Source organism: Lemur catta, chromosome 1 (assembly GCF_020740605.2).
Source record: "Lemur catta isolate mLemCat1 chromosome 1, mLemCat1.pri, whole genome shotgun sequence".
Lineage (NCBI taxonomy): Eukaryota > Metazoa > Chordata > Mammalia > Primates > Lemuridae > Lemur > Lemur catta.
Genome location: NC_059128.1, coordinates 138563111 through 138589198, shown reverse-complemented (window position 1 = coordinate 138589198; position 26088 = coordinate 138563111). Strand labels below are relative to the sequence as shown.

The window sequence follows — 26088 nt, the reverse complement described above, 5'->3', positions numbered from 1 at the left end:
GGCTCAAGCTTACCCTACCTAACAATGTCCTACACCAACTCCCTGCAGAGGACTCTTCTAAAACACATGCTGGTCACTTTATACCTATAGGTAGACTAGAGGAACTTTGGGACAATTGTATTTACGGTACCGCACACATCTCTTCACCTTCACCCTGGCTTATCTTTGAGACTAGACTTCCAGTAACACTTCCAGAAACCCTTAAGTTCTTAAACCCAAATCAAATGTTGCTTTCTCTACAGAGCATTCATTCCCTGATTCTCAATAGAAATAATGTCATGGTTTTTGTTACCACTATATTCTAATTTTCCTTTAATTATAGTTCTAACTTATAATTTAGTTCATTTTTTAAATTGCTCTTTCCACTATTACAAGGAAGCCTGGGCAGGGGAGATCACCAGTCTTCTTTAGAACTGAGCACTTAACACAATGGCCTGTTCGAACGTGGATAGGTTTTGGCTGAATACTGTTTTACATTTCCTATTTTGCATGATTTCAGAATCCTGGAATTTTATAAGATCACTTTGGTAAGTTGTTTTCAAAATTGTTTAGGGACTGCTTTAAAGAGCTATCAAGATAAACTTCAATAAAATGTATTTTCACTGAAATACAATGACTGTATTTTTAGATTTATACTAAAAGGTGTATGCCATTGTTACATGTCTATTTCAATTTCATGTCACACCTACAGCATACAAAGTCCAAGGCAAATGTGATTATTTCCAATTGCATCTGAAAAATAGTGTGTTATTTCTCCATTGAAGTCAATTATGGCATGTAATTCACGCAGCCGGGGAACACAGAATAATCTTATTAAGGGAGATAATGGCTAAAGATCAAAAAATCTGTGCTTTTACAATGCACCTGAAAAATCCTATAATTTTATATTTGTAGAATCAACTTTAAGGAGGGAATGTATAAGAAAAATAAAATTGACATTCACCCCTCATAACGGTTTTCCTAATTCATGGTTAAGTAAACAAGGAAATCATATATTAATTCATGTTTAAGGTATGAAAAGTCCAGTGATTTACAGCAATCTTAAATCATTATCAATTAAGGGAAGAATGTTGAAAATACATTATTTTGCTGAGAGCACCATGCAGGTACTATTAGCATGTCAGCCACGGTCTTTACAATCCTGTCTGAAGTTTGGATCGAGTGCAAGCCTGTCCTATAAAGCTGATTCTATATTTATAATACGAATACATCAATAATCATCATAAGGGGCAATGTATTTTCTATATCACAATATATGCTTGGATGTTACACTATTTCCCACTGAAATGTATATAAGGGCATTCTACTTTCCATTTGAAAATATTTGTTTTAGTATAAATACTTTTAAATTATGGTAATCTTAACTTTATACAAGACTATACACGCTCATTTATGCATTAAACTACAACCACAAAAAGTCAAACTTTTTAAATCAAGTATTTTCAAAAGTTGTATTTCATAACCAAAATGGAAAACCAAGCTATCAAATTGTGTTGCCATTAATATTTTTGCAACAAGTTAGAGCTTCAAATAAATTGGAGAGTGTGATTTTAAATCAATTTCATTTCCTGATCAATTTAACGCCTCCATTCTGCATTGGTAAATGTCAAAGCAAAAACAGAAATCTTGAACTTTGCTTCTTCCCTGGGGAAAAGAAAACAAAAACCAAGCAGAAATCTATTTTTTTTTAGACTTATAAAAAATCTATCAGTAGTACCAATATGTAAAAATTCTAATGACTATTAAATTTGCAGATGGCAAGAAACAATTTACTAAAGCCATTATTTTATTGAAAAGATTATATAAGGAAAATAGCATAAGGAATTACTTTTTTAATTGTAACTTTAATCCTCCACTTATGAGACTGTCCCGAACAGCGACTCAGCTTTGTGCTGGGTGGGAAACTCCTACTTGCCAGGAAGAAAACAGATGTTCCTGCTCTGACCCAGGATTTTCTTTATCATCTAAATGTACTGCCACATCATCAGGTGTCAAAAAGCCATCCACGCCGGGAAATGCATATTAACTTGCTGTTTCCCTGGTACCGTGTATCCTAGTATGGAGTAAATCTCTTCCAGGGTAGGGAAAGTAGGTGTCCTCTCTCCTCTTTACCCCTCCCCAAGGCAATCACAATTCAATAAAAAGAAATCACAAAGAACCCACCCAAGGCCCTGGGACAGAAGCTTATTCCTGGCACACTAAGCTGTGACTCCAAGGCTTTATCTACCAGAAACAGCTATTTAGCTGATAATCAAATTTCTTGGCAAGCCTACATCTCTATGTTGCCGAAATCAGGACTGTTTCAGGAACATTACAGAAGTAATAGACATTTCTATGCTAGCATAGCGAACCCAATTCCATTTCCACTTTGCTTCCGTGCAAAAATTCCAAATGTCTTTTTAAAAATCATGAGGAATCGTGCCATACTTTGAAATACAAAACACTCAACGCATATAAATTTCATTTTTACACACTCTACAAATCACATGGTTTCAGAGATTCCCATGTGATATTAAGATTTTAACGTAACAACATTTTTTTTAGCTCTGCAATTGTAATAAAAGAGATTTCGATTTTCTGCTTAATCATTTCTCCGAGAAATGATACACAAAAAACAAAGGGAACTATTTCCAGGATATCTAACCTGGAATTATGAGACTGGAGTGAAATTAGCAATTATTATGGCTTAGGATGAAATTAGGGAAAAAAATTACATAAAGCTTGCTAAAACCATCAGTAATCACACTGTTGACTTAACGTAGCAGACTCTTCCCTGTCTTTGGGGCCAGAGTTTATCTTCTGTGCCTCCCAATGGCTATACCAGAGCACGACCTAAAGCTTATAAGGAGACAACAGCTATAAAATAGTCTGTAAATAGGATTGTTGTCAATGTACTTTTTGGACCTTCAAATCATCCTCTAAAAAAGTAAATGAGAATGAAGGGGGGGAGGGAGAGAAGGAGGGAAAAATGAACACACAAAAAAAACTCAGGTTCAATAACCAACTTGTAAACGAAGGTAGAAAGGTTGGCAGTTGCTATCAGTTTAAATCCATCACATGCCTATTAAGACATATTTTAACAATAAGGAAACTTTGGGTTTTATTCCAAACACAGTATTCATCATCATTTACCCTAGGTGCATGGTTATTCTGAAGTATAGTAAATTAACTAAAAAGCAATATTTGAAATCCATGGTAACTGACTTCCTATGTTATCATGCCTAATGCAGTGCAAGTGAGGTCAAGAACTCATTTCTAGATCATCTGAAATTCCTAAGCCAGTATCCAGGACACAAATGAGCATAAATACTGGTACACAGGGCTGAGATGGTATTTACGTAGATGTACTGGTGTGTAAGTCTCATTTTCATTTTTCATGATAGGTTTCCCCCACATTCTTTTTTTCCCCATTTATGTTTTGTTTATATCTATTCATGGGGTACAAGTGCAATTTTGCCACATTGCTATATTACATTGTCCCCATGATCGTAGTAACTATTAATGAGAGGTGCAAAGAAGACAAAGGAAAGGGTGTTTATAAACCTTTCCCACAGAACTGCCGTAAGACACAGGAACCTCAAACACCCACACATTTTTGTCAAAAAAACCAAACTGAGGTCATTAGTGACAGCTTATAGTCTACTAAACTGTAGTAGAGTCTGCAGTAAGAGACACTAGTTAAACTGAAACTCTAACTTTTTACAAATTTAAACATGAAATGCTCCAATATCCAGAGATTTTGAATGGTAAAACATTTACCATAGCACCTCATTTAGCTCAAATTTCAAGAATAATAAAACTTTAATTTTAAATGTCTATTTTAATTTTCATTTTAACTGAGTTTAAGTGAAATTAAAAATAATTTATCCAAGCAAAATAAGAATGCTCAAATTAAAATCTCCTAACATGTACATCATCAAATAATTTTACTAGTTTCTTTTTTCTTTGAAATGATAAATGCATCATCTATACTTTTTTCTTTTTTTTTTTTTAAGAAAGGGACTCTGTCACCCAGGCTTCCGTGTAGTGGTACAATCACAACTGACTGCAGCCTTGAACTCCTGGGCTCAAGCAATCCTCCTAGCTCTGCCTCCCAAGTGGCTGGGAATACAGGCGCATGCCACCACAACCGGCTAAACTGTAAAAAATTTTTTGAGATGGAGTCTCACTATGTTGCCTAGGCTGGATCCTCCTGCCTCAGCCTCCCAAAGTGCTGGGATTATAGGCGTGAGCCACCACTCCTAGCCCGTCCACAGTTCTTAAAACTCATTCTGGCCTGAAAACTGAACTGTCACTCTCCATATGTGATAATACCTTTTCCAGTCTTTATGATATGTTCTCAAGAGCTTCCAGATAATAAAATTACATTTAATTCAGTGAGAAACTCAAGAATGCTGAATATGCCAAAGAAAAATTCCATGTTGGAAGCGTAACACAGAAGCACACATTTGAGGACTACAATTAAATTTGCAAATAAGTTTCCTGCCACACATCAAACCCTTCCAGTCGATACAGTAACAAAACCAGAAGCATAACATTTTAGTTTTAACTCACGACCTCCAACTAGCCAGCACCCTGTTAACAGTCTTCATAACCAGACAAGCAAAATAATCCCAGGAGTGTGGATTTGCAACAGGCTGTGAACACAAAGGGATCCAATACCAAAAAGGGTTGGTCAAAATCTCTCATGGAGATGCAAGAATGAAAAGCTTTAAAAGGACAGATTTCTCTGAAGCCCTCCAATCTGTTCATGGAGCAGATCAGGGAACCCAATGCAAAGAGAAAGATTAGCAGCAAAACTGAGCCTCATCCAGGCTACTTGTTTGAACCCGTTTTCCCAGCTGTTCTTAATCCAATTAAACAGTGCAGACCACGAAAAAAATTTAGATACAGAATTTTAAAGCTAGAAGGAACACGCTAGAGAACAGCCAGTTTAACCTTTTGGCGTATGAAAGAAGAAACAGGGATCCAAAGGCATAAGACAAATACTCTGTGGAGATTAAGATGAACAACAAGGCTGGGTGCAGTGGCTCATGCCTGTGATCCCAGCACCTTGGGAGGCAGAGGCAGGAGGATCCCTTGAGCCCTGGAATTGGAGGCTGCAGTGAGCTATGATCACTCCACACTACATTCTACCCTGGGTGACAAAGCAAGACACTTTTTTTTTTTAAAATGCCCTTGGTTATCCCTACCCACCCTCAATGTCCAATTTCTATTTAATTTCCAAGAAACAAGATTTCCAACCTCCCACTCTTGATCTAACCAGGAATCACAGCTTACATGGGCAATGACAATAATTTCTGATATCTAGCCATTCCTACACAATGATAGCTTCCCATGGGAAAGTATCTCCTGAATTCAAACCAATCATATAATCTTCAATCACAAATTGTGTTTGTATTAGAGATGGTTAGTCCACTGATAAAAACTACACAATCTTAAGAATGCTCATAAGTAAAATCTCGCCTTAAAGTGGTTTTAGATTGCAAGGATCTCTTTCCAGGAATCCCTGAGATTATCTTCTTTATCCTATGAAAACATGCAGAAAAGGGTGGGGAGGAGAGAGATGAAGAGGCATTTTTTTTTTTTTTTTAAGCTACAGAAATGTTATCTCCTCTTGGATTTTGGGTAACCAAAGAACAGAGCCAAAGAGGAAGCAGTAGTCACAGCAGATCCCATTTTATTTCTTGCACAGAACTTCATACAACTCAGCACGGCCCCTGAATTCTCCTACGGCCACCACCATTGCACTACCAAGTACAAATGTCAGGACAGAGAAAACGGGACCATAATTTCTGATCTATACTCCTTCACAACCCAGAGGGGTGAGCATATGAAAACAAAGGAAACTTAAACATCTCAGGTCAGGTTGAATTTTTAAGAGGCTGACTCATGCTCTTACAAGACAGCAAACATGAAGAGCAACATTTGACTAATGCTGCCTCACTCAGAAAAACAAATTTAAATCTGAAACAGCCTAAAAACATTTTAGAAAGTGCTATATACTCCTTAACTTTGAAGGCAAGAATTACATACCCACATTTCACATTCTTTCAAAAATATACAACTCTAAATGTGTATGTCTCAAAACTAAAATTATAAGTAACAACAGCATTTTGCAACAAGAGCACTTTGCATAATACCAAGAGAAGGAGGGAACAGATGCCAGAGAGAAAGAAAAAGAAATACAGTAGTTGCCTGATTCCAAAATACCTACAGTCTTACACATTATCTAAATGTGTATCATGAATCTTTTATATGTTTATCTACCTAAATATTTTTCACTTTAATTTAAAAAGTAATGTGTGGGCCGGGCACGGTGGCTCATGCCTGTAATCCTAGTACTCTGGGAGGCCAAGGCAAGAGGATCATTTGAGGTCAGGAGTTCGAGAACCAGCCTGAGCAAGAGTGAGACCCCGTCTCTACTAACAATAGAAAGAAATGATCTGGACAGCTAAAAATATATAGAAAAAATTAGCTGGGCATGGTGGTGCATGCCGGTAGCCCCAGCTACTCGGGAGGCTGAGGCAGGAGGATTGCTTTAGCTCAGGAGTTTAAGGTTGCTGTGAGCTAGGCTGACGCCACGGCACTCTAGCCCGGGCAACAGAGTGAGACTCTGTCTCAAAAAAAAAAAAGTAATGTGTGGCAGAGGCAGGAGGATCACTTGAGGGTAGGAGATCAAGACCAGCCAGAGCAAAAGCCAGACCTCGTCTCTAGAAAAAATAGAAAAATTATGGCTGGGCCCGGTGGCTCACATCTGTAATCCTAGCACTCTGAGAAGCACAGGCAGGAGGATCACTTGAGCCCAGGAGTTCGAGGTTGCAGTGAGCTTTGACGACACCACTGCACTCTACCTGGGGTGACAGAGTGATACTCTGTCTCAAAAAATTAAAAAATAAATTAAAAAAAGCAGAATGTGTGCACATATTCATACACATATAAAATATTTAAAGAAATGACTCAAATGTAAACATCAAGATACTGGCATCATGTATAATGAGTCTGTCACTGTAAAAAACCAGCACTCTGTTCTTCCATTTTCAGTCCATAACCAAAACATCCCCGGACTGGACGGCTTACCAGAAGAACTGGGTGAGCCCTGTGACAGCCCTGGGACAGTCCACCATGGCTATCCCTCAGCTTCACTTTCCCCTTCACTGTGGAAGTGCTGCTTCAGGGAAATCATCTCCACAGATACATTTTTGAAAATGTAAAAAGTGTTTATCTTCACTTATCATTAATCTTATCCTACATATTATCTCTCATACAATAATACTGACTTTTCTGAAGAATTACATCTCTGCAGGGGAAGCGTTTAGCATAATTAATGGCACAAACTTCTAAACAATTAAATCTCCTTCTCTCCAATCCCATGAGTGGAAAGAGCGTGTTCTCTGAATAGGGTATTAATAGTCCAGGAAAACTAGCTTTGTCCTTCCATTTGTGACTGAAAAATTATAATTTTTAAAAATGTGATTCAGAAAATTTTTGAGTCATTACTAATGAAACCTCGTCCCCAACCTTGAAAAAAAATCTGAACAATCTAACACAGACATAAAGCAGCTATTGCAACAAGATGCCCCAACAAAAATTACAGACAAAAGTAGAAGAATCCAGCTAGGAAAACTCAGCATGTTCATATCACAACTTTATCACTTAACAGCTGGGTTAACGATTAGATAAGTTATTTAAACTCTCTAAGACTCTACCTGCTCATCAGTAAGATGGGAATGGCAGCAGTATCTGAACTTCAAAGGATGCTGAAATGAGAGGTAACACAGAACACACCGAACACCACACAGTGCCTGGGACTAGCAAGTGTTGAACACAACTTGGCTACCGTAACATGAAAACAACAAAACCTCAAAACCAGATATGCCTTAGAGCTAGGATAGATGGAAAGCGTTTCTATTCCCAAATGGTCAAAAACCTTGACTGGAGTGAATTGTCCCAAAGGCAGCCCGGGCCACAATGGCATGAGGAATACATGCAAATTAAAACCAAGGATGCCCAAAGCCAGAGCAGCTGGGAGGCCAACACCGAGCCCCCAAGTGTCAAGCACATTCCATCTGATATTCTTTTTGTTCATGACAGGACTGGAAGTGACGAGATCTAACCTCACAACTTAAAACAGGTAGGTTTATAAAGCTAAATTCTCAAAAACTGGAAATAGAAACCAGCTTTAAAAAGATGAAATGGGGCCAAAATACTTGTAAGTATAAACAGGCTATGTGAACTTTTGTTCAATATAAGTTAATAAAATGGTATTTCCTGGTCCTCTCCCGTAAGTCAAGAAAAACAGGTGTAAAATATTCATTTCCCTCCATACTATGTGTAACTTTGAAGGTGCTCAATAAGGATTCTGATTTTATTGGGGATTTATACTCCCCGAGTGGTTTGTGAACTCTAAAAATATCACATCCAGGCTCAAAGAAAAATCTTCTCGATAGCACCTTGGGATTTTACAACTTTGAATACAAATTATAATATTTAATGCATATGAAGGCAGATTATGTTCCTAAATGTGGCACAGAAATAGATGAGACTGGGTTATTAACAACTCAGAACTAGGTGAGCTTGGCACCTGAAGTCAGTCTATTGTAGAAATGATTCTAACTATCACTGGCGGAGAGTCCAAAAATGCACTGCATTCAAGTTAAGATCTTTTAATATGCAAAATAAAAGGGTAAAACGTACTGTTTTAGAGACCTTTGACAGGAAGTGCAAATGTTGCAGGAGAATAGGCTAAGATCTAGGTTTCAGCTGGATCTCCCTTGACGCTAATGCCACAGAAAATTAAACATCGCTATAGGTCTGTCACAGAGAGAGCAGGGCTTCAAAGCACCATCTCAGCTCATCCTCTGAGGCTTTGGATGTTTACTGTAATGCTGTGCCTGGCTCACAGATCAGATCACCAAAAGACAGATAACTTTTTCTCAATAGCCAACTGGTCAAGTTTACCAGTTTATCCCTTTAAAAATAAAACAGTGTTTTCAAATACACCAATATGACCACTGGGCTTACACATAAGAAAGAATAAATGAGGAGAAGTGGAAACCTAGAAGACAATAAGGTTTATGAGGAAGCAGAAAAATAGGTAAATGCAGACTACCTCTTTATAATAAATAAATAATCAAGAAAGTAAGAAGCTATTTCAGAGAAGCATAGAGTAGGATTCGATGTTAACTGTTGATACAGGATGTCCCAAAAGTCGCCATATATAGGGAAAATGGGAAATTGTAGTTAAATGTGCCTTTATTTACAAAAATATTCATTACAAAATCTTTCCTTTGGAGAGTTTTAGGACACCCTGTATATTGTCTGTATATCAACTGCAAACATTCTCTTGCTTTCAATAAAACAGAAAGTAGACCAGCCTGAGCAAGAGCGAGACCCCGTCTCTACTAAAAATAGAAAGAAATTATATGGACAACTAAATATATATGAAGTTAGCCAGGCATGGTGGCCCATGCCTGAAGTCCCAGCTACTCGGGAGACTGAGATAGGAGGATCACTTGAACCCAGGAGTTTGAGGTTGCTGTGAGCTGGGCTGATGTCATGGCACTCTAGCCCGGGCAACAGAGTGAGACTCTGTCTCAAAAGAAAAAAAACAAACAAACAAACAAAAATAAAACAGAAAGTAGACATTTCTTAATTATGTCTTTGTCATCTCTCATTTCTTTCTATTCAAAGTGTGAGATTTTTTTTCTTCTAAGTTTAGAAAGAACCTTAGAAGAAGTACTTAGACTAATTCATTAAAGATTTTAATCTGAATGCAAATACTCTGGAGATACCATGTGTCTGAATTGAAATGGGAGACTTTATACGTACAAATACTGGGAATTTGCCATCTTAACCTCATGTATTCAAATGCACTTTGAACTGAGTTGGAGAGGATTCACAAAGAAACAGATTTGTGCAAGTACACTCTGATGTGCATAGAACCATGCAATCCCCTAACGAGGCATTTCTTAAAACATACCATGATCATTAAGCCACACATGAGTGTACTACCGTTTGCCTGCTGTTAAAGGAGCAAACACTTTCCCTTTTCACCTAGACCCAAGGCTCTTTAAACACACACACACACAGCACAAATTTCCTGAAGTGGGTAAAGGAACCCATTGATATATATGTGTTTCATCTCTTGAAAGTCCACAAGTAATTCTGATGCACGCTCAAACAGAACCATTAGGCTATACAGTAAGACAGTAACTTCTGGAACTCAGGAACAGGACCAGCTGCTTGGTTTCTAAACCCACCCACCACCACATGCCATCTAGGCCTTCCACAGTACTCTATGCATCATAAATACTTTATTGTTCATGAATTTATGTGAAACAATTACCAATGGCTTGTAAAATGTTCATCTCCTTGATCAAACAAATCTACTTGAGGCATCTAGACTAAGAAAATAATCAGAGATGTCAACATAAATTGACATGTAAGGCTAGTCTCTGAAGGGTACTTCTAAAGGTTATTTGTAAGAGCAAACAAAGTTGGCAAAAATATAAATGTCAAACGACAGAAAAACTACCAAGTTGATAAACACCAACTATAAAAATAACCAGTACATAATAGAACATTATGCAAGCTATCAATATTTATAAGACATGGGAAAATTCTCTCAATACAACAGAAATTAGGAAAAACGGCAGGAAATTAAATACTGTTGGGTGATTCCCCAGTGGGAACAAGACCAGCCAACATCTGTGTGGAGCTATGCTTTATAGAAGTCCTGAAGTTAATGTGCCAAAATGCCACCACGATTCATCTTCAAGATTTCAAATTACAGTCATCTCTGGTATCCACGGGGCATTGGTTCCAGGAAACCCTACAGATCCCCAAATCCACAGATGCTCAAGTCCCTTACATAAAATGGTGTAGCATTTACACATAACCTACACACATCCTCTAGTTTAAATCATCTCTAAATTACTTACAATACCTAATACAACGTAGATGCTATATAAATAGTTGTTACTGTATTGTTTAGGTAATAATGACAAGAACAAAAAAGTCTGTCTGTATTCGGTACAGACACAACTGTCTTTTTTTTTTTTTTTTTTAAATTGAATCCACAGAAGAGGAGCTCACTGACACAGAGGGCTGACTGTACATACCTGCTACTATTAATATCTACCCTGCATTACTTTATAAGCGAAGAGCAACTAGTAATATTATCAGGAAAAAAAATTATTTTGAGAACCTTAAAATGTACCACAAAAAAAAAAGTCTACAAAAATAATTTTCTAACCTTAGAAGACAGATCTCACACTTTTAATAGAAAGAAAAGAGAGATGACAAAGGCATAATTAAGAAAGCATCTCTCCAGGAGGTTGCATGTATCAGGGGTATTGGAAAGATACCAAACATGCCAAGCAACTAAATCAAACAGAAATAATAAACCCAGGGGGTAAGAAACATTCCAAAGTCTCTAAGATATTTAGAAAAGAAAAGGAAAAAAAAAAAAAAAAAGCTAATGATGCCAATGCAATATGTTCCCTTTATCACTTACTTCCCCTTCCCTTGATCAGGTAAGAATCTCTCTTGGGAACTTGTCGTGACATGGTTTTATACTAAATATATCCACATTAAAAAAAATTTCTTTTTTTTGCAGAGGAGGAATGTAACTTAGAAAATCAACACCTCTCGTTATTTAGTGGAAAGAAACAACGGCTTGTAAGGACGACACAATGAAATAGTACACGGTCTTTACCCTTGGCACTGCATGGTAGGTTGATTCCACTAAGTGGCTCATTATATGTCTTTCTTGATGGAATGAATCGAATGCTCTCAGCAGAATAGGTGGCCTCTGTATTCACAGCCACACTGACTTAATAAGGATGACCAAAGAGGTGGCAAAATAATTTCAGTATTCACACGGACTGACAGACTGTTTCCCCCAAGACGAAATATGAACCACACATTAAATCGCAAATGAAAAGGCAGCTTCTAGCCGAGGTACCTTCCACGCAAAGTGCGAACAAAATGTTCTCTAAAACAGTTGGAAAAGGTAGTCAGCCACAAAATACTCGAAACAGTAATGAGTAAATATTCCAAAAACCATTGAGAAGAGCCAAGACTCCTTTTACCTCCAAATAAGAGTACAAAAAATTGTAAGAAATCCAGAAGTCCATAGAACCCTTGGCCTCCCCGAGCTCTCAGTCGGTTTTGTATCATTAAGGTCTGTGTTGCCCTCTAAACTTCAGGGTGCAGTGAGATATTAGCACGATCTCAACTAGGAAGACTCTGTTATCTCTCATCTGCGGTGCTGAACCACAGAGAGTTCAACATGGTAGTGTTCTAACATATCAGAATGGAACATTCCTGCTCAGAAATAGATTTTAATTGATTGGTAACATTATTCTAAAATTATTTGTTTTGCTTATTTAACTTGAAACAATATAAGCCAATTAACTACGGAAGTGAGTTATTCAGGAATGTTAAATTTATTGTAATCATCAGAGATCAATGAATCACAGACTGAATGCTGACCTAATTTATTCCCATGATTTTACACAGAAAACCTAAACCACCACACACTAATAAGAATTTATAACATCTTAAAATTGCCCGGCATAGGGAAGCTCTCATGGACTCAAGAGAAATAAATAAACGTAATGCTTTGTATCTGATCTGCCAGGATGCTTTCCTCCTTTCTGAATACTGAAAAGAGAAGTCTTTTTATAACTAAAAATAAGAAACCAATCAATCATATATATAAACTCTCAGACTGAAATGCAAACAGCATACAATTTAGACAGCAAGATTAAGTTAGTATTTGAAAAGTAAAGCCAAAGAAAATTCAGAAGACTAAGTCAGCATACATTACCATTTATGCGTGTTGTATGTGAATATGATGTCAGCTACAGACATATATGTAGATCAAGGACTTTCCTACAGGAAAGTGTGGGCATTTAGCTACATTAAATACTACTCCATACGGGGAAAAAAAGCTTGTTGCATATGCAATACTTTTTTTTAAGACAAATAATATTACATTCAAGGACATCTCACAACACTGACATTTATAATGTTAAAAAAAATGATAAGAATATAAATGCCCAACAATAAGAGAAGGATAGAGTATACCCTAAAAAAGAATATTATATATTAAAAATATTTTGTAATAAAATTCATACCAAGGGAAATCTCTAGAAGAAAAATGCAGAAATAATCAACATGCAAGTAGGTGAACATGGCATGACTTCAACCCGTGTGTGGGTGTGTGTGTATGTATTCACTAACATTTTGATACTTGTTGCTGGGTTTGGGAGTTAACAGGTAATTTTATTTTGTTCTATTCTACTATTAATAGTTTCCCAGATTTTCTACAATGACAGATATTATTTAAAGCAAAGTCAGTGAGGTGGATATGGTTCACGGGCATGAGCATCTCAGCTCTCTGCTAGCACACCTTCCTATGCTGAGGAGGCTGGCAGACTAACGCTCCATATCCCAGACTCTTCTGCAGGTAAGAGTCTAGATGTAGATTGGATTCCACCTATTCCGATTCCACAGGGGGAGATTTTAATGGTGGTTGTGACACAGGTAATTGTCCTGGGCTATTGAAATTGGCAGCATTTCCAAGTTCTGTCTCCAGTTTCACAGGTGACAAGAGGCAAGGTGAGCACACCTGCAGACAGGTGCTACTATCTCGTGGGCAGGCTCCGGTGGAAGAAGTCCAGGTCCTTCAACTGCAAGTCCTGCCTTCCTCATCTTGGCAGAGGGCATACTGCTCCCTGGCAGGCCAGAAGTGCATCATTGCAGAGTTTTAAAGGTTCTCTAGGCCCACCCTCGGCCCGGCTCTGCAAGGCCTTCCAATGATTTTGTGAAAACAAATTCTAACTATTAAGTCTTTTTATGTTTTAAGTAAGTTTTATGTTTAAAAACAGGTTCTGTTTGCCGCAACTGAAACTGACTCACATACTCAAGGTGTTGAATGACTTAAAAAAACAACCCTGATTGCCCTAATGACTTCTGACCTGGTATTCTTCAATCTACTTTAAGTTGAAAACCTAGTTGAAATAAATTTTTTAAAACTGCCAACTTAACCTGTTTATACATTCTAAGTAGAATATACATGTAAATTAAATTAGATCTATTCAGAACAAAAATTCAGTGTCATGAGTCCTATTCACACACAGGATTCTGCTTCTTTGGGTGTCTACTCCATAATGTCCTCAAATATTAATACCCAAGCTAATCTTAATGAGAAGATACTCCAACATGGTCCTAAATCTACAATTTAAAAAATCAGAAACTAAACGTACTCTATTTTTTTCTTACTAGATTCTTCTCAGTTTAAACTTATATATTCCATGTACTTTCTTTACTTGAACTAGTACACAGAAGAGTTGTTTTGTTCAAATACAAAACAGTCGAGAGAAATATTCAAAATAAGAATTTTTATGCAGATACAAAGGATAAATTTAGCAAATATCAAGCTATATCCATTTTAATATTATGTGACGAGTATTATTTCCGTATTTCTCAATACTTACTGTGCTAAATTACCAGCTGCATTGAAACAAATGTTTATTAATTCATTCAACAGGTGTTTACTGAGTACCTGGTCTTACAGATTTGGCAATGAAAATGACAAACACAGCTTACAGCTCATGGGTGACAGGTTAGAGATGCGACCACATGGGGCAGTAAGGGTTCTGGTTAGAAATATATGACAAAGAGCATTAGCAAACAAATTTTTTAAAATAGACTAGATAGACTAAAATAAAGTTTATTTATTTAGCTAAATAAATTAGGTCAAGGACTAAAATAAATTAGAACCAAGGAAGAAAATATTATTAAGATTAGACAGCACTCTTTCATTTTGTGGGAGACTTAAAAGTAATAAACTTATCAATATCCTAGGCAGAATAAATTACCATGAAGTCCACTATCACCCTTCAAAGTCTATAATGCTAAAAGCTCTTTAATGTACCTCATGAGCCAGTATGAACATTTGCTTACACGCATGTAAACTATCCCTGCAAGGACATACAAAAAGAAAACAGAGGGGTTGCCTATGTAGAGAAACGGGGTGCCCAGGAGACAAAGTAGGAAAGGGACTTTATATGGTACACGCTTCATGTTGAAAGTTTCCAATTTTAATCATAGGAATATATTATCTATTTAAAAAAATGAATGCATTTAATAAATATACACCATGCAGGGCACTGAATTTTATCAGAAAATTCAAGTATGATATGAACAGGAGGTTCTCTGCACTTAGACGTGGACATCAGTAATACACACACAAAAGGCCACAGTGAAGATGCCCTAGAAGCAAATGGTCTACCTAACAAGGGACACTCATCACCGCTACCAAGGCGACAGGAGGCACAGCGGATGGCAGCAAACAAGGAGAGGTGGTTACCTTCCTGTCGCAGGGTTTCGGGCTCCCGGCAGGGTTCTGCTTGAGGAAGCCGGCTGTTGTTGACCAGCGCGTGGGGTTTTTCCTGGAAGGCTCTTCAGAGGAAAAATTATTATCGCTGACAGAAGTGGAGAGGCCAATTAAAGCTGGGTCACTGCTTCGTCGGACGTGAAGAGGCATATCTGCAAATATAACAAAGCCCTGTTGAAAAATAAGATACTTATGTCTGAAACGACAGGTTGGGATAATGCTGTTAAATCCCCAAGATGAAAGAAGAGAATAACACGTTTTAAAAAGAGACAATGGGTGAGCATTCTAAACAGAAATTCCATTCGTTCCTTTACAAAGCTTTCTGGTGAAAAGAGACCTGGTGAAGTGTGGGTTCCCAGCTAGAATGTCTGGGCTTGTGTTCCGGCCTCACAGCTTGTCACCTGTGCAGCCCTGGCCAAGTTGCCTAACCATTCTCCTGGCCTCTAGTCCCTTCCAACTCACGTGACAATAAAATAGTACTTCTTTCATCAGGGTAATGTGAGGATATAAAGGGCTTTAAACAGTGCCTGACACATAGTATATACTCAGTAGATAGTAACAATTATTACTGCTAATATTTAATATTATCCCACTATTTCCAAATAAAGCTATCATACATTTCATAAGAAATAAATCTAAGCAACTAAATTTCACCTAACTTTTAACCATATTTGCTAGATTAAAAATACAGAATCTATACAGTTAACAATAATTTGTTGTGTATTTTCACAACAGCTAGAAGATGATCTGAAATGCTTCCAGCACAAAGAAATAAGTGTTTGAGACAATGGATATCCTAATTACCCTCATTTGATCATTATATTGTATGCATGCATCAAAATATCACATGCACCCATAAATATGTACAATCATGTATCAATAAAATCTCTTCAACACATGTCAAAAAAAACCACAGAGTCTAGACAACGTTTGGCTAGGGTATTAAAGAATTTTATTGAATGAAATGTTTCTTTTGCTCAATAAAGTATTATCAGAAAATGTAGAGCCCAATCATATGTCTTATCCTCAAGATAGAGAAAATCGTGAAAGTATGATGTTAGTATGCAGGTAGTTTTTGCCATATACTCACATATACAATTACATGAAAGGCAGTATTTTAGCAACTGTATTCATACAGAGGAAGAGTTTGCTTGCAATTGCTATAACAAAATCAATAAGAAACTCAGGCAAACATTTGTATCAGCAGCACTGAGAACATCCTGGAAGATCTGATCATTGTTACAGCAGAGAAGAAACAGAACTACAAGAAGCAGAGAGATGAGAAGTATATGAGTCTGCAACAGTTAAAACCAAAAGTCCCACACACCAACTGAAATCACTCAAAAACATAATAAACATTGTGATATAAAATTTAGGTTAAATTATGTTTAGAGTAATCTGTTTTAAAAAACTAGGATGGAAGTTAAATACTTATTTAAAAGCTTCTAACAAAACATTTTTCACCATGAAGCAGTAAACTTATTTATTCTAAGAAACTTTAAAAAAAAAAAAAAAAAGACAGGGTCTGGCTCTGTCACACAGGTTGGAATGCAGGGGCACGATTATAGCTCACTGCAGCCTCGAACTCCTAAGTTCAAGCAATCCTCTCACCTTAGTCTAGGCAAGTAGCTATAGCAGATGACAGGTGCACACTATCATGCCTGGCTATTTTTTTTTTTTTGGTAGGGACGGGGTCTCACTATGTCTGGTTCTCACTACGTTGCCCAGGATGGCATCTCATTCTAAACTAAAACATTTCTGAAACACTGTTGCATTGGCCAATAGTGTGGATACATAGATACTTGAGGATACTCAAGACAGGCTATTTATATACATCGAAGGCCACATTTAAACCATTGTCAATCCAATAGTCTCCAAGATGGTAAAGCAAATTAAAAATAACCAGAGAAAACAGAAGCATATGAGTCATAGCAATATTGCATTTAACATTTGCTTCTACATCATGAAAATCTGATAAGAGTAACTCAGTCTGAGCAACACTAACCGAGTAAAAAAATATGTCCAACATTTAATTTAATATTGTTGGTAGTTATCTTAATTTGCTGGGAGAAACACATACATGAAAATTATAGAGAATAATTTCTGGTTTTTAGTGTGTGCAAATACCTGTGACAGCCCTTGCATGCTTATAATTTGCACCCAAAAAATAAACACCAATAAGAACTACACAATTACTCTCAAAACAAGTGCACAAAAATACACATGTAAGAATCTACGTGTGTTAATTACAATGCTCTTATTATAAGCGAAGTTCTCTAACAAGAGGAAATTATTCCGAGAATCATCAAATAAAAAATCTAAGCAGAAAAGTAACAAAATGGGGAGGGCAGGAGGAGACTAAAATCCTTCTAGACAAATACGATACTGTTACCTAGATATGGGTTGTTGTTACTTTTCACTTACAGGGGTGTTAATTATTCACTTGTTAAGCAGCTGTGTGTGTGTGTGTGTGTGTGTGTGTGTAAGTCTAAAAGAAACACTATCAGTTCACAAGAAAAGATCTTTAACACGTTGACTGCCACCCTAGAAGAAAAAATGTTTTCTTCCTTAGGGCCACGGTGTTTTATTGCAAAAATAGACTAAAAACTTTGAAACAAAATGATCCTTTCTAATGTAATGAAAGATTTATTTTTTATTGTTTTCTGTGAGTTATATGCAATTAAATTATCAATATTAATTGTAACAATATCAACAAGTTAAGATTTTCACGAACTGCAGGGTTTTGCCCAGGGAACCACCCATCACGTAACACGTATGCTACAGCAAGGCAGCACGAGGGGCCTGCACACCACGCAGCTCCCACGGTTAACAGACATGTGAGTTCCATATGCTTCACAAGGCCCTGGACCCAAAACTAGCATGAGTTAAATCCAAATCACATGGAGTTAATGTGTTTAAAAAAAAAAAAAAAAAGGTACAGACTTATGGACCAAAGCAGTACTCACTCTCTATAATAAAAGATCCACATAAAAGTATATTTCAACCCCAAAATACATCCAAGGACTATATAATTTCACTAAATTGACTAAGCCACAATAAAACAGCTTACTCTGCTTGTGTTTGAAAATATCCTCAGGAGGCTACACTGCATACATGATTTCGATTAAATAATTAGGACCCTCTCCTTCTGACTAGCCACAAACACTGTGGCAGACTGCAGACAAAAATAATTAGCATTTTTATATCTGTATATATTAGCATCTACGTATCTGTAATTCTCTAGATAAAAGGTGGATGCGGGGAAAGGCAGGGGATTAGAGACGAGGTAGGTTGCAGAGGGGACGGCAGATGCTGTGGTTGGTCTCCTCCAGGTGGGTGTTGTTGGGGGCAGTCACAGCACTGTGAAGAATGCCTCAGGGACACTCGATCATGCAGCCCTTCCCGTGAGTTCTTCCCACATTAAACTTTTTGTTTTCATTGTAGTGATATCACTGAAAGAAATTAATGTAAATACAGTCTGGATTTTTTATTTGTGCTACCTTGTAACTGAGTACTGCCATGCAAATTCAGGCCGTATGTTTTTACATTGTGTCTACTGCCAAATTCAGGAAGCTGTCCTAGATTACCAGGCTGATGAGAAAAGAACAGAACCCAATCAAAGAAGTCCTCACTAAAGGAATGTCAAATGACATCACTATGATGTCAAAACCAAGGTTTTCTTACACTTGGAAGTGCAGTAAGAACTGAGTCATCATGTCCACACAAACAGCCTAACCTGCTCCAAAGGAAGATACCTCCCTACCACCACAGGGTGGTTCTGTATTGATGCTGCCTAAGATTTAGACTCAGCAAGACATCGTCATCTCTCGCAATGATGCTGTCCATTTGGACTCGTATTGGTTTATAACTGTCTTCTTGGTTTTGTGATTGCATGAAAATTATAAGGCATTTTAATGCAGTTTACACACACACACGCATGCACACAAATGGAGTAACACTGTGTTAGAACCACTGTCTTAACACAGACGGATCTTAATCCTTTGTTTTTTAATTTAAATGAGTCGCTTGGTACATTAGTTATGTGCAAAAACATAAGACCCACTATACAGATGAGTAAGTTGAGGCTAAAAGTAATGACATGAAGAGCACAGGGTCACAGAACACCTTTCCAGCCAAGACTTCAGGTTCCCAAGCCAGTGCTCCATCACAAATAATGAAATAAGTTCTATTATTCAGCAATGTATTGAAAAACAAGTTCCATTTCTAGCTACCTGTGGATGTAAATGTTAGTCTCAGTTTTGTAAAATGGAAGAATGTTGCTGTTTTCAAAGTAGAATTACGCACTGAGAAACTATATACTGATTTTAATTGACAGCATCATTTCATTTTGGGGTGAGAAAGAAACACAACGTTAACCATACACATTGTAATAACAACAGGCTTCCAAATTTCAGAACTGTTAACATAGGAAAAGGAAACCAAAAACAAACCTATTGGTTAAACAAAAGAAGTACAATGGGTAAGATGATAAAGTATGCCTGAAAGGGAACAGGCCTATATCAGCGGTCCCAAACTTTCACCGCAGGACCTGTTCATACTCTAAAAATTAAGCGCCTCAAAGAGTTTTTGTTTATTGTGAATTATGGCTTAGTGATACCAACCATTTGAGAAGCAAAAATGAGAAAATTTTAAAAAATATTTAGTTAATTCATTTCAAAGTAACAATGATAAACCCATCATATGTTAACACAATAACATAATTTTATGAAAACTATTTTACAAAACAAAGCATATTTAGTGGGAAGAGCTACAGTGTTTCACGTTTGTTTAACAGAAGACACCTGGATTCTCGTATCTGCTTCTATATTCAATCAGCTGCAATTTGACAAAGTGTACGAAGGAAAAAAGAACTTCACAAATATATAGCTAGAAGAGGGAATAATATTTTAATAGCAAAATAGTCTTCCACACTACAACAAAACTTGACCAACGGTAGTTTCCCAAAGGTTAGCTGCAATAATGGATGTGCATGTTTCTTTCTTTGTTACACTAAAATTGACTTGCCTGTCCACACTTTGAATGGATCTTCTACCCATGAAAAATTCCATAACATTAGTCATTTGGAAAATACTGGTTATTGCGTTATGCCAATCTTCCATATGTTGATACATTTCTGCATATCAGAAAATTACATGTTAATAAATCTACCAATTTCATCAGAAAAGTCTTCGCATTTTGCAACAGCAGTCATGCTCACAACGGGATGTAAGTTTTCCAAAACATAATTTTCATGAGAAAGACTGACAGGCTTTCATCATTCATTTCTTAGAATCTCTCTGCCAGACACCCACATCTGAATAATCACAGTTTTTCTGTCCTCTTTTCAAACCAAAATGAAGTTCCACGAAAAAATGGCTACCTCAGCATGTAACTCAAACCATCGCAAAAAAGTTTCTCTCAAGACAACCAAGGAGCTTCCATATGTAGCAGAAGTGCTTGAGGCCCACTTAAACATTTTGTCACACAAAATGTTTAAAAATTGTGCACTCAAGGGTCAGGTTTTAAGTAATCGTTTTTTCTGCTTCATTAAGGACAGTGGGTGAAAATGGCTATTTTTTTCCCCAACTATGAGATAAAGAATACATTTGTCACGCCTGTAATCCCAGCACTCTGGGAGGCCGAGGCAGGTGGATCGTTTGAGCTCAGGAGTTGGAGTCCAGCCTGAGCAAGAGCGAGACCCCGTCTCTACTAAAAATAGAAGGAAATTATATGGACAACTAAAAATATATATAGAAAAAATTAGCCGGGCATGGTGGCGCATGCCTGTAGTCCCAGCTACTCGGGAGGCTGAGGCAGTAGGATCGCTTAAGCCCAGGAGTTTGAGGTTGCTGTGAGCGAGGCTGACGCCACAGCACTCACTCTAGCCCGGGCAAGAGAGTGAGACTCGGTCTCAAAAAAAAAAAAAAAAAAAAAAAAAAGAATACATTTGGTGCCACTGTCTTGGTTTGTACCACGTGACCTACATTTTTCCACCTCAGGGCCTGGGCACCATTGGTGCCAATGTCAACCCAGTGAACAACACAAAAAAGGTTTTGACAATACTCTGGAAATAGTTTTGCCCTCACAGCCCCCTTGAAACGATCTTGGTGACTCCTAAGTACACACACACACCACATGCTAAGAACCAATGGCCAAGACTTGTGATCCTGCCACACTGGTTCCCCTCTCTGGGCCTCCGTCCGTAATCTGTAAAATTACAGGCTGCGCTAATAGGTTTAGAAGACCCCTTTGATGCTAAAAATACGTGATTCCACTTATGTTCATACACACACCTCACCAGTGATCATCCACCAAACCTCATCCTAACAGAACTCGTAACAATTTATGAAAAATGTATTGGGAAAAATATAAAAGCATTTCAAAGCAGTATCAGCAGGCGTTATCAGGGTCCCTCTAAACAGGTTAAAGTGCTACTAGCACCAGAAGAAAATGAAAATACACAGTAGGTGCGGGGAATTGTGCAGAAGTAGCTGCAAACGGCATGAGGTCTTTTAAGGAGTTGAACCTGATTTCAAGGAAAGATTCCTATAAACATCTGGCCTTATCAACAGAATGAATCATGAAACACAACCACCTGATTCATCTCAGAGGTTACCGCCTCTCACTGTCCTGACAAGATATAATATTGCATAAAGAATGTAATTTTGCCTTGGCCTCAGAGGAATAAAATATGAATATAGTCTTCTCACCTGTGCTTTGCTACATGTTTCTGGGGCCCACGGCCTATTTCAGCTTTACTAATAATCTGATGTAATCTGTGTTTGTTACAGCAATTAGAAATAACAGGAGCTTCTCATTTAAGGCCACAATTATTGCCATTCCTCATCCCCGGAGAAGACGGAGGCATTGAAAAATATGAAAATACAACTTTCTATCCTCATAATCTTCTGATTTATTTAACATATAGGTTTTCAAAGTATATCCTCTGAAATATTAAAAAGAAAATCCAAAGATGAGGATCTTCAATAATTAAGCTGCTGGATGAAGCAGACAGCAACTGGTGCGATGTCACCAGGTCCAGCAGGATATGGTGGAGATGGCGTTTGATGTGTACGTTGCTTTGAAGAGCGGATAAAACAGCAATAAACCCTCATCACAAGATCTGAAATTCTCTATGGCACTAATGCCCTGTAAATATTGATGTCTCCCTCTCGGTAAGGTGTCTTTTAAATAAGTGGAAGAAATGGTAAATCTAATAATAAGTTAGAGCAAATATCAAAGAGCAGATATGTACATTTTTAACTGTTCAATATCCCTTCTCCTCATTGCCTTGCCCAATGCCTCCCTTCCTTCTGCAAGTGATTTTTCAAGTATTTAGCAACTCAAGGCAATGCATAAACCTTTGCCAAGAAGACAGGGATAATTCATCAAGGTATTTAATCAAATCTAAAAATAATACGCAGTTATACATGTTCTATCAGAACCTACGATGCAAACAGCAAAACTACTTTTCATGCAAAACCGAAGACCATCTCCCCTATCTTCAGGGCAGTTCCACATTTCCTAAAGACACAACTCAGGGAGGAAGAACCAAGTTATTAACACATGCCGTGGGGACAAAAGCCTGTCATCAGGATTGCAAAACCAACCTTCCATTATGTGTTGCCCCTTTTTATAAAGGTAGTTATTCGTAATTAACTCACTCAGGTAAAATTCTTGGAAGAAATCTGTGGAAGGCAGGACAGGAAATAAACTTTGAGAAACAAAGAATGTCTCAAAAGAATATAAAAATGAATTTTATCACCCTCTTACTATTTTCTATGTATAAGCAATAAATATAGAATACTATAGTCAGAAGATGCCTCAGAGATAAACTGAAATATCACATTTTACAAACAAGTGCACTGAGGCCCAGGTAAATAGTTTAAGGGCTGGGTCAAAGGTCACACTGCTCCAGGGTGACCCAGCTACACCTGGAACATTTGTTAGCTTCCTTGTCCATGCAATTGGGATTTGACCACTCTGCTGTCCAGAAACAGCTAAGATATAGCAAAAGCACAAGATGCCTACATTCCACTTGAGATTAACAGGTGAGTTCTTAGTAAATTTAAAACACATTTCTGTAGATAACAGAATGTTTTCAATGGTTCTATTGAATCTCAGACATCTAAACGGGAAAAGTCAAGGGGAAAAGTATATGCAATTTTCTAATGTCACATTAATGTTTCCACAAAAAAAAAAATCAAGAGTTTTTCCAGGTATATTCAATTTGTATCATAAAGATTCTCATTCTGCAACTGACAATATAACCACCCACATCAAAAACCCTTGAAACACTCTTGTAAGTCCAAGTGAAAGTGAGGAAATCTAAGTAGATCACTGGGTCGTGTCAGTTAATACCGCAGTGATGGTAGGATGCGACAGTGTCTCAAAATCTTACCATCGAGGGAAATGTAAAAAGAATAAAGAATCTCTTAGTGACATTTTTTACAACTTTGTGTCCTCAGGTCATCAGGAGTCCCCATCCTCTGCCCCGCCCACTCCCCCCTGCCATGTGTCCTAGTCCCCACAGGTACGACTCAAATGACAGCAACTCCTCCAACCCATCAGACGTAGTATGTGGACCTCGGCAGCAAACAGTTGGCCGACTCAGACAGGGCTGAGGCAGGTTTAACCAAAGGACAGTTTACAAATATACACAATTAAGAAAGGAAGCAAGGGACGAAGTGCCCTCTGCTCACAGGAGGCAAGAGGCCCTGTGGCTGTCACTGGAGCGGACACAGCTGCCCACAAACCACAGTTAGGAGAGCCCAAGAGGAAGACTGCCTTTTCCACCCTCCCACTCTCTGTTGTGCCCTGCCGGTGCAGCCACACCTAACACCACAGCGAGCTCAGAGCCTGGACAAGCCACGTGAGAGGCTGGCCTCCCGGCCCGTGCAGCAGAACAGAGTGGGTCAGAGATGCCAGAAAATTCCTCTGCCTCTTTCTCCCACTGCACTACGTTTCACTTTTTAATAGCATCAGCCGGTTATTCAACTGAAGACTGTGACTTTATTCACTGTAACAGCCCACCCTCCCTACTCACACACCCTGAAATAGCACCAACAGACATTTTTTACGTTGGTTAAAATAAATACATCAGTCAGGCACAAAAAAACTTCCCGACTGTTAGAGATTCAATTCAGGGATTCCTTTCTTTGCAGCCCGAGGGTTGAAGAGAGTGCATAAGGTATGTGAGAAATAGGCGGCAGAGGTGCAAAGCCTTACCCACTCTTCCCTTCCTGCCTCCCAGGGGAGAGGGCAGGGCCCGGCCTGAGGCAGCTGCATAAATGCCCAGCTGCTCAGATAAACCGGCACTGGCTACTGAACCCTGGACATACAAAACTCAGTATCCCCCGGTCCCTTGCTAAGGTGGGTACAGCTCCAGGAAAATAGTCTGTGAGGTCAGACTCCTACCCACCTGCAGGGCATGCTGGGGAGTGCTCAGGCCAGCGGAAAGCAGGAGGGACACAGCCCTTCATGACAATGACCTTTCCCCTTTTCCCCAATTATGGTGTCCCCTTCGTGTGTTGCACACTCACTGCCTACTTCAACCAACAGACATTTCCTGACCATCCACAAGACACTACTAGCCTGGAGATTGTTAAACAATAACGAACACAGGACCAAGGGATTGAAAGTCATTTACTGTGACCATTCAGAAGGGAACAAATCCTCTACCAGCCCAGTGACCAGCCCAGGACAGGTAAGAGACAAATGTCAGTAAAAGGCAGGCGGGAACAATAAGAAGAGTCACAAACATAACAAGAGGCCCAGTGAAAATAACCACAGGTATCTGCACAGCTGGCACACGACACTTTCTTTGGGAGGCTATTATGGAAATAATTTTTTGGTTTCTTTCTGTACTTGCAGAAAAATACCTTAATGGCCGATGAGGGGACAGAAGCAGACTTGGGGAGGAATGTGAGCTGCAAGGGAACAATGGGAGAGAGAGAAAAAGCAGTGAGCTAGAGTGAGCACCCAGGGCCATGTGAGCAGGCACGAGCTAGCTATTTTCCTTAAAAACAAAATGCACAAAACATTTGGGGATGGGAAAGAACAGAAGGAAACAGGGAGGCTTATGTTGCTGTCATTGATAATGTTGTTTTTCCCCATAGATGTGTGCTAAGTGCTACAGGCATGATGCATCTATTTCCACATGGCCGAGAGCCCCAACCAGGAGGCAAGAGCCACAAGGGCAGGGACGGTGTCTTCCTCCTCACCATGTCCTGAGTAAATACAGTCGATCCACATTACGTACAATCATTATGTTCTAGCAAGTGGCCACAAACACTGAATCAGCAAATGCTCAATCACTGTTCCAAGGGCAACTGCAGGACTAGGCAGAGCCTCCGATCGCAACCTTGTCGTCCTCCACCATTCCACACACAGCCTTGCTGTACGTGTGCTTCTGTTTAAACACACCCTAGTTAATACATATCATTGATCCATTAACTTTAAACACACGGCCGACAGGACTGTAACTCACGCCCAAGTGAAGCTTATCTAACACATGTTCTCTCCACAAGGCACATCCCAGTGCTTAGGTGCACTAGACAACGCTTCGGCAGCGTGGTTGGGGGCATTCAATAGCAAAATCACCAACAAGAAGCACAAAAGCATGAAAACATGGCGCTAAATAGACCATAAAAAAGACGCTTGTTTACAATGTGAGGACT

General features: G+C 38.4%; 1 protein-coding gene across 17 annotated transcripts in view; it reads right to left on the bottom strand.

The window, feature by feature from the left end:
- PARD3 (par-3 family cell polarity regulator) overlaps positions 1-26088 on the bottom strand; it is a 568085-nt gene that overhangs the window by 299288 nt on the left and 242709 nt on the right. For all 17 annotated transcript variants that reach the window (XM_045535668.1, XM_045535678.1, XM_045535705.1 and 14 more), the window contains exon 4: positions 15383-15561. In XM_045535668.1, coding sequence (XP_045391624.1) covers positions 15383-15561 — 179 coding nt within the window. The remainder of the gene's footprint in view (positions 1-15382; positions 15562-26088) is intronic.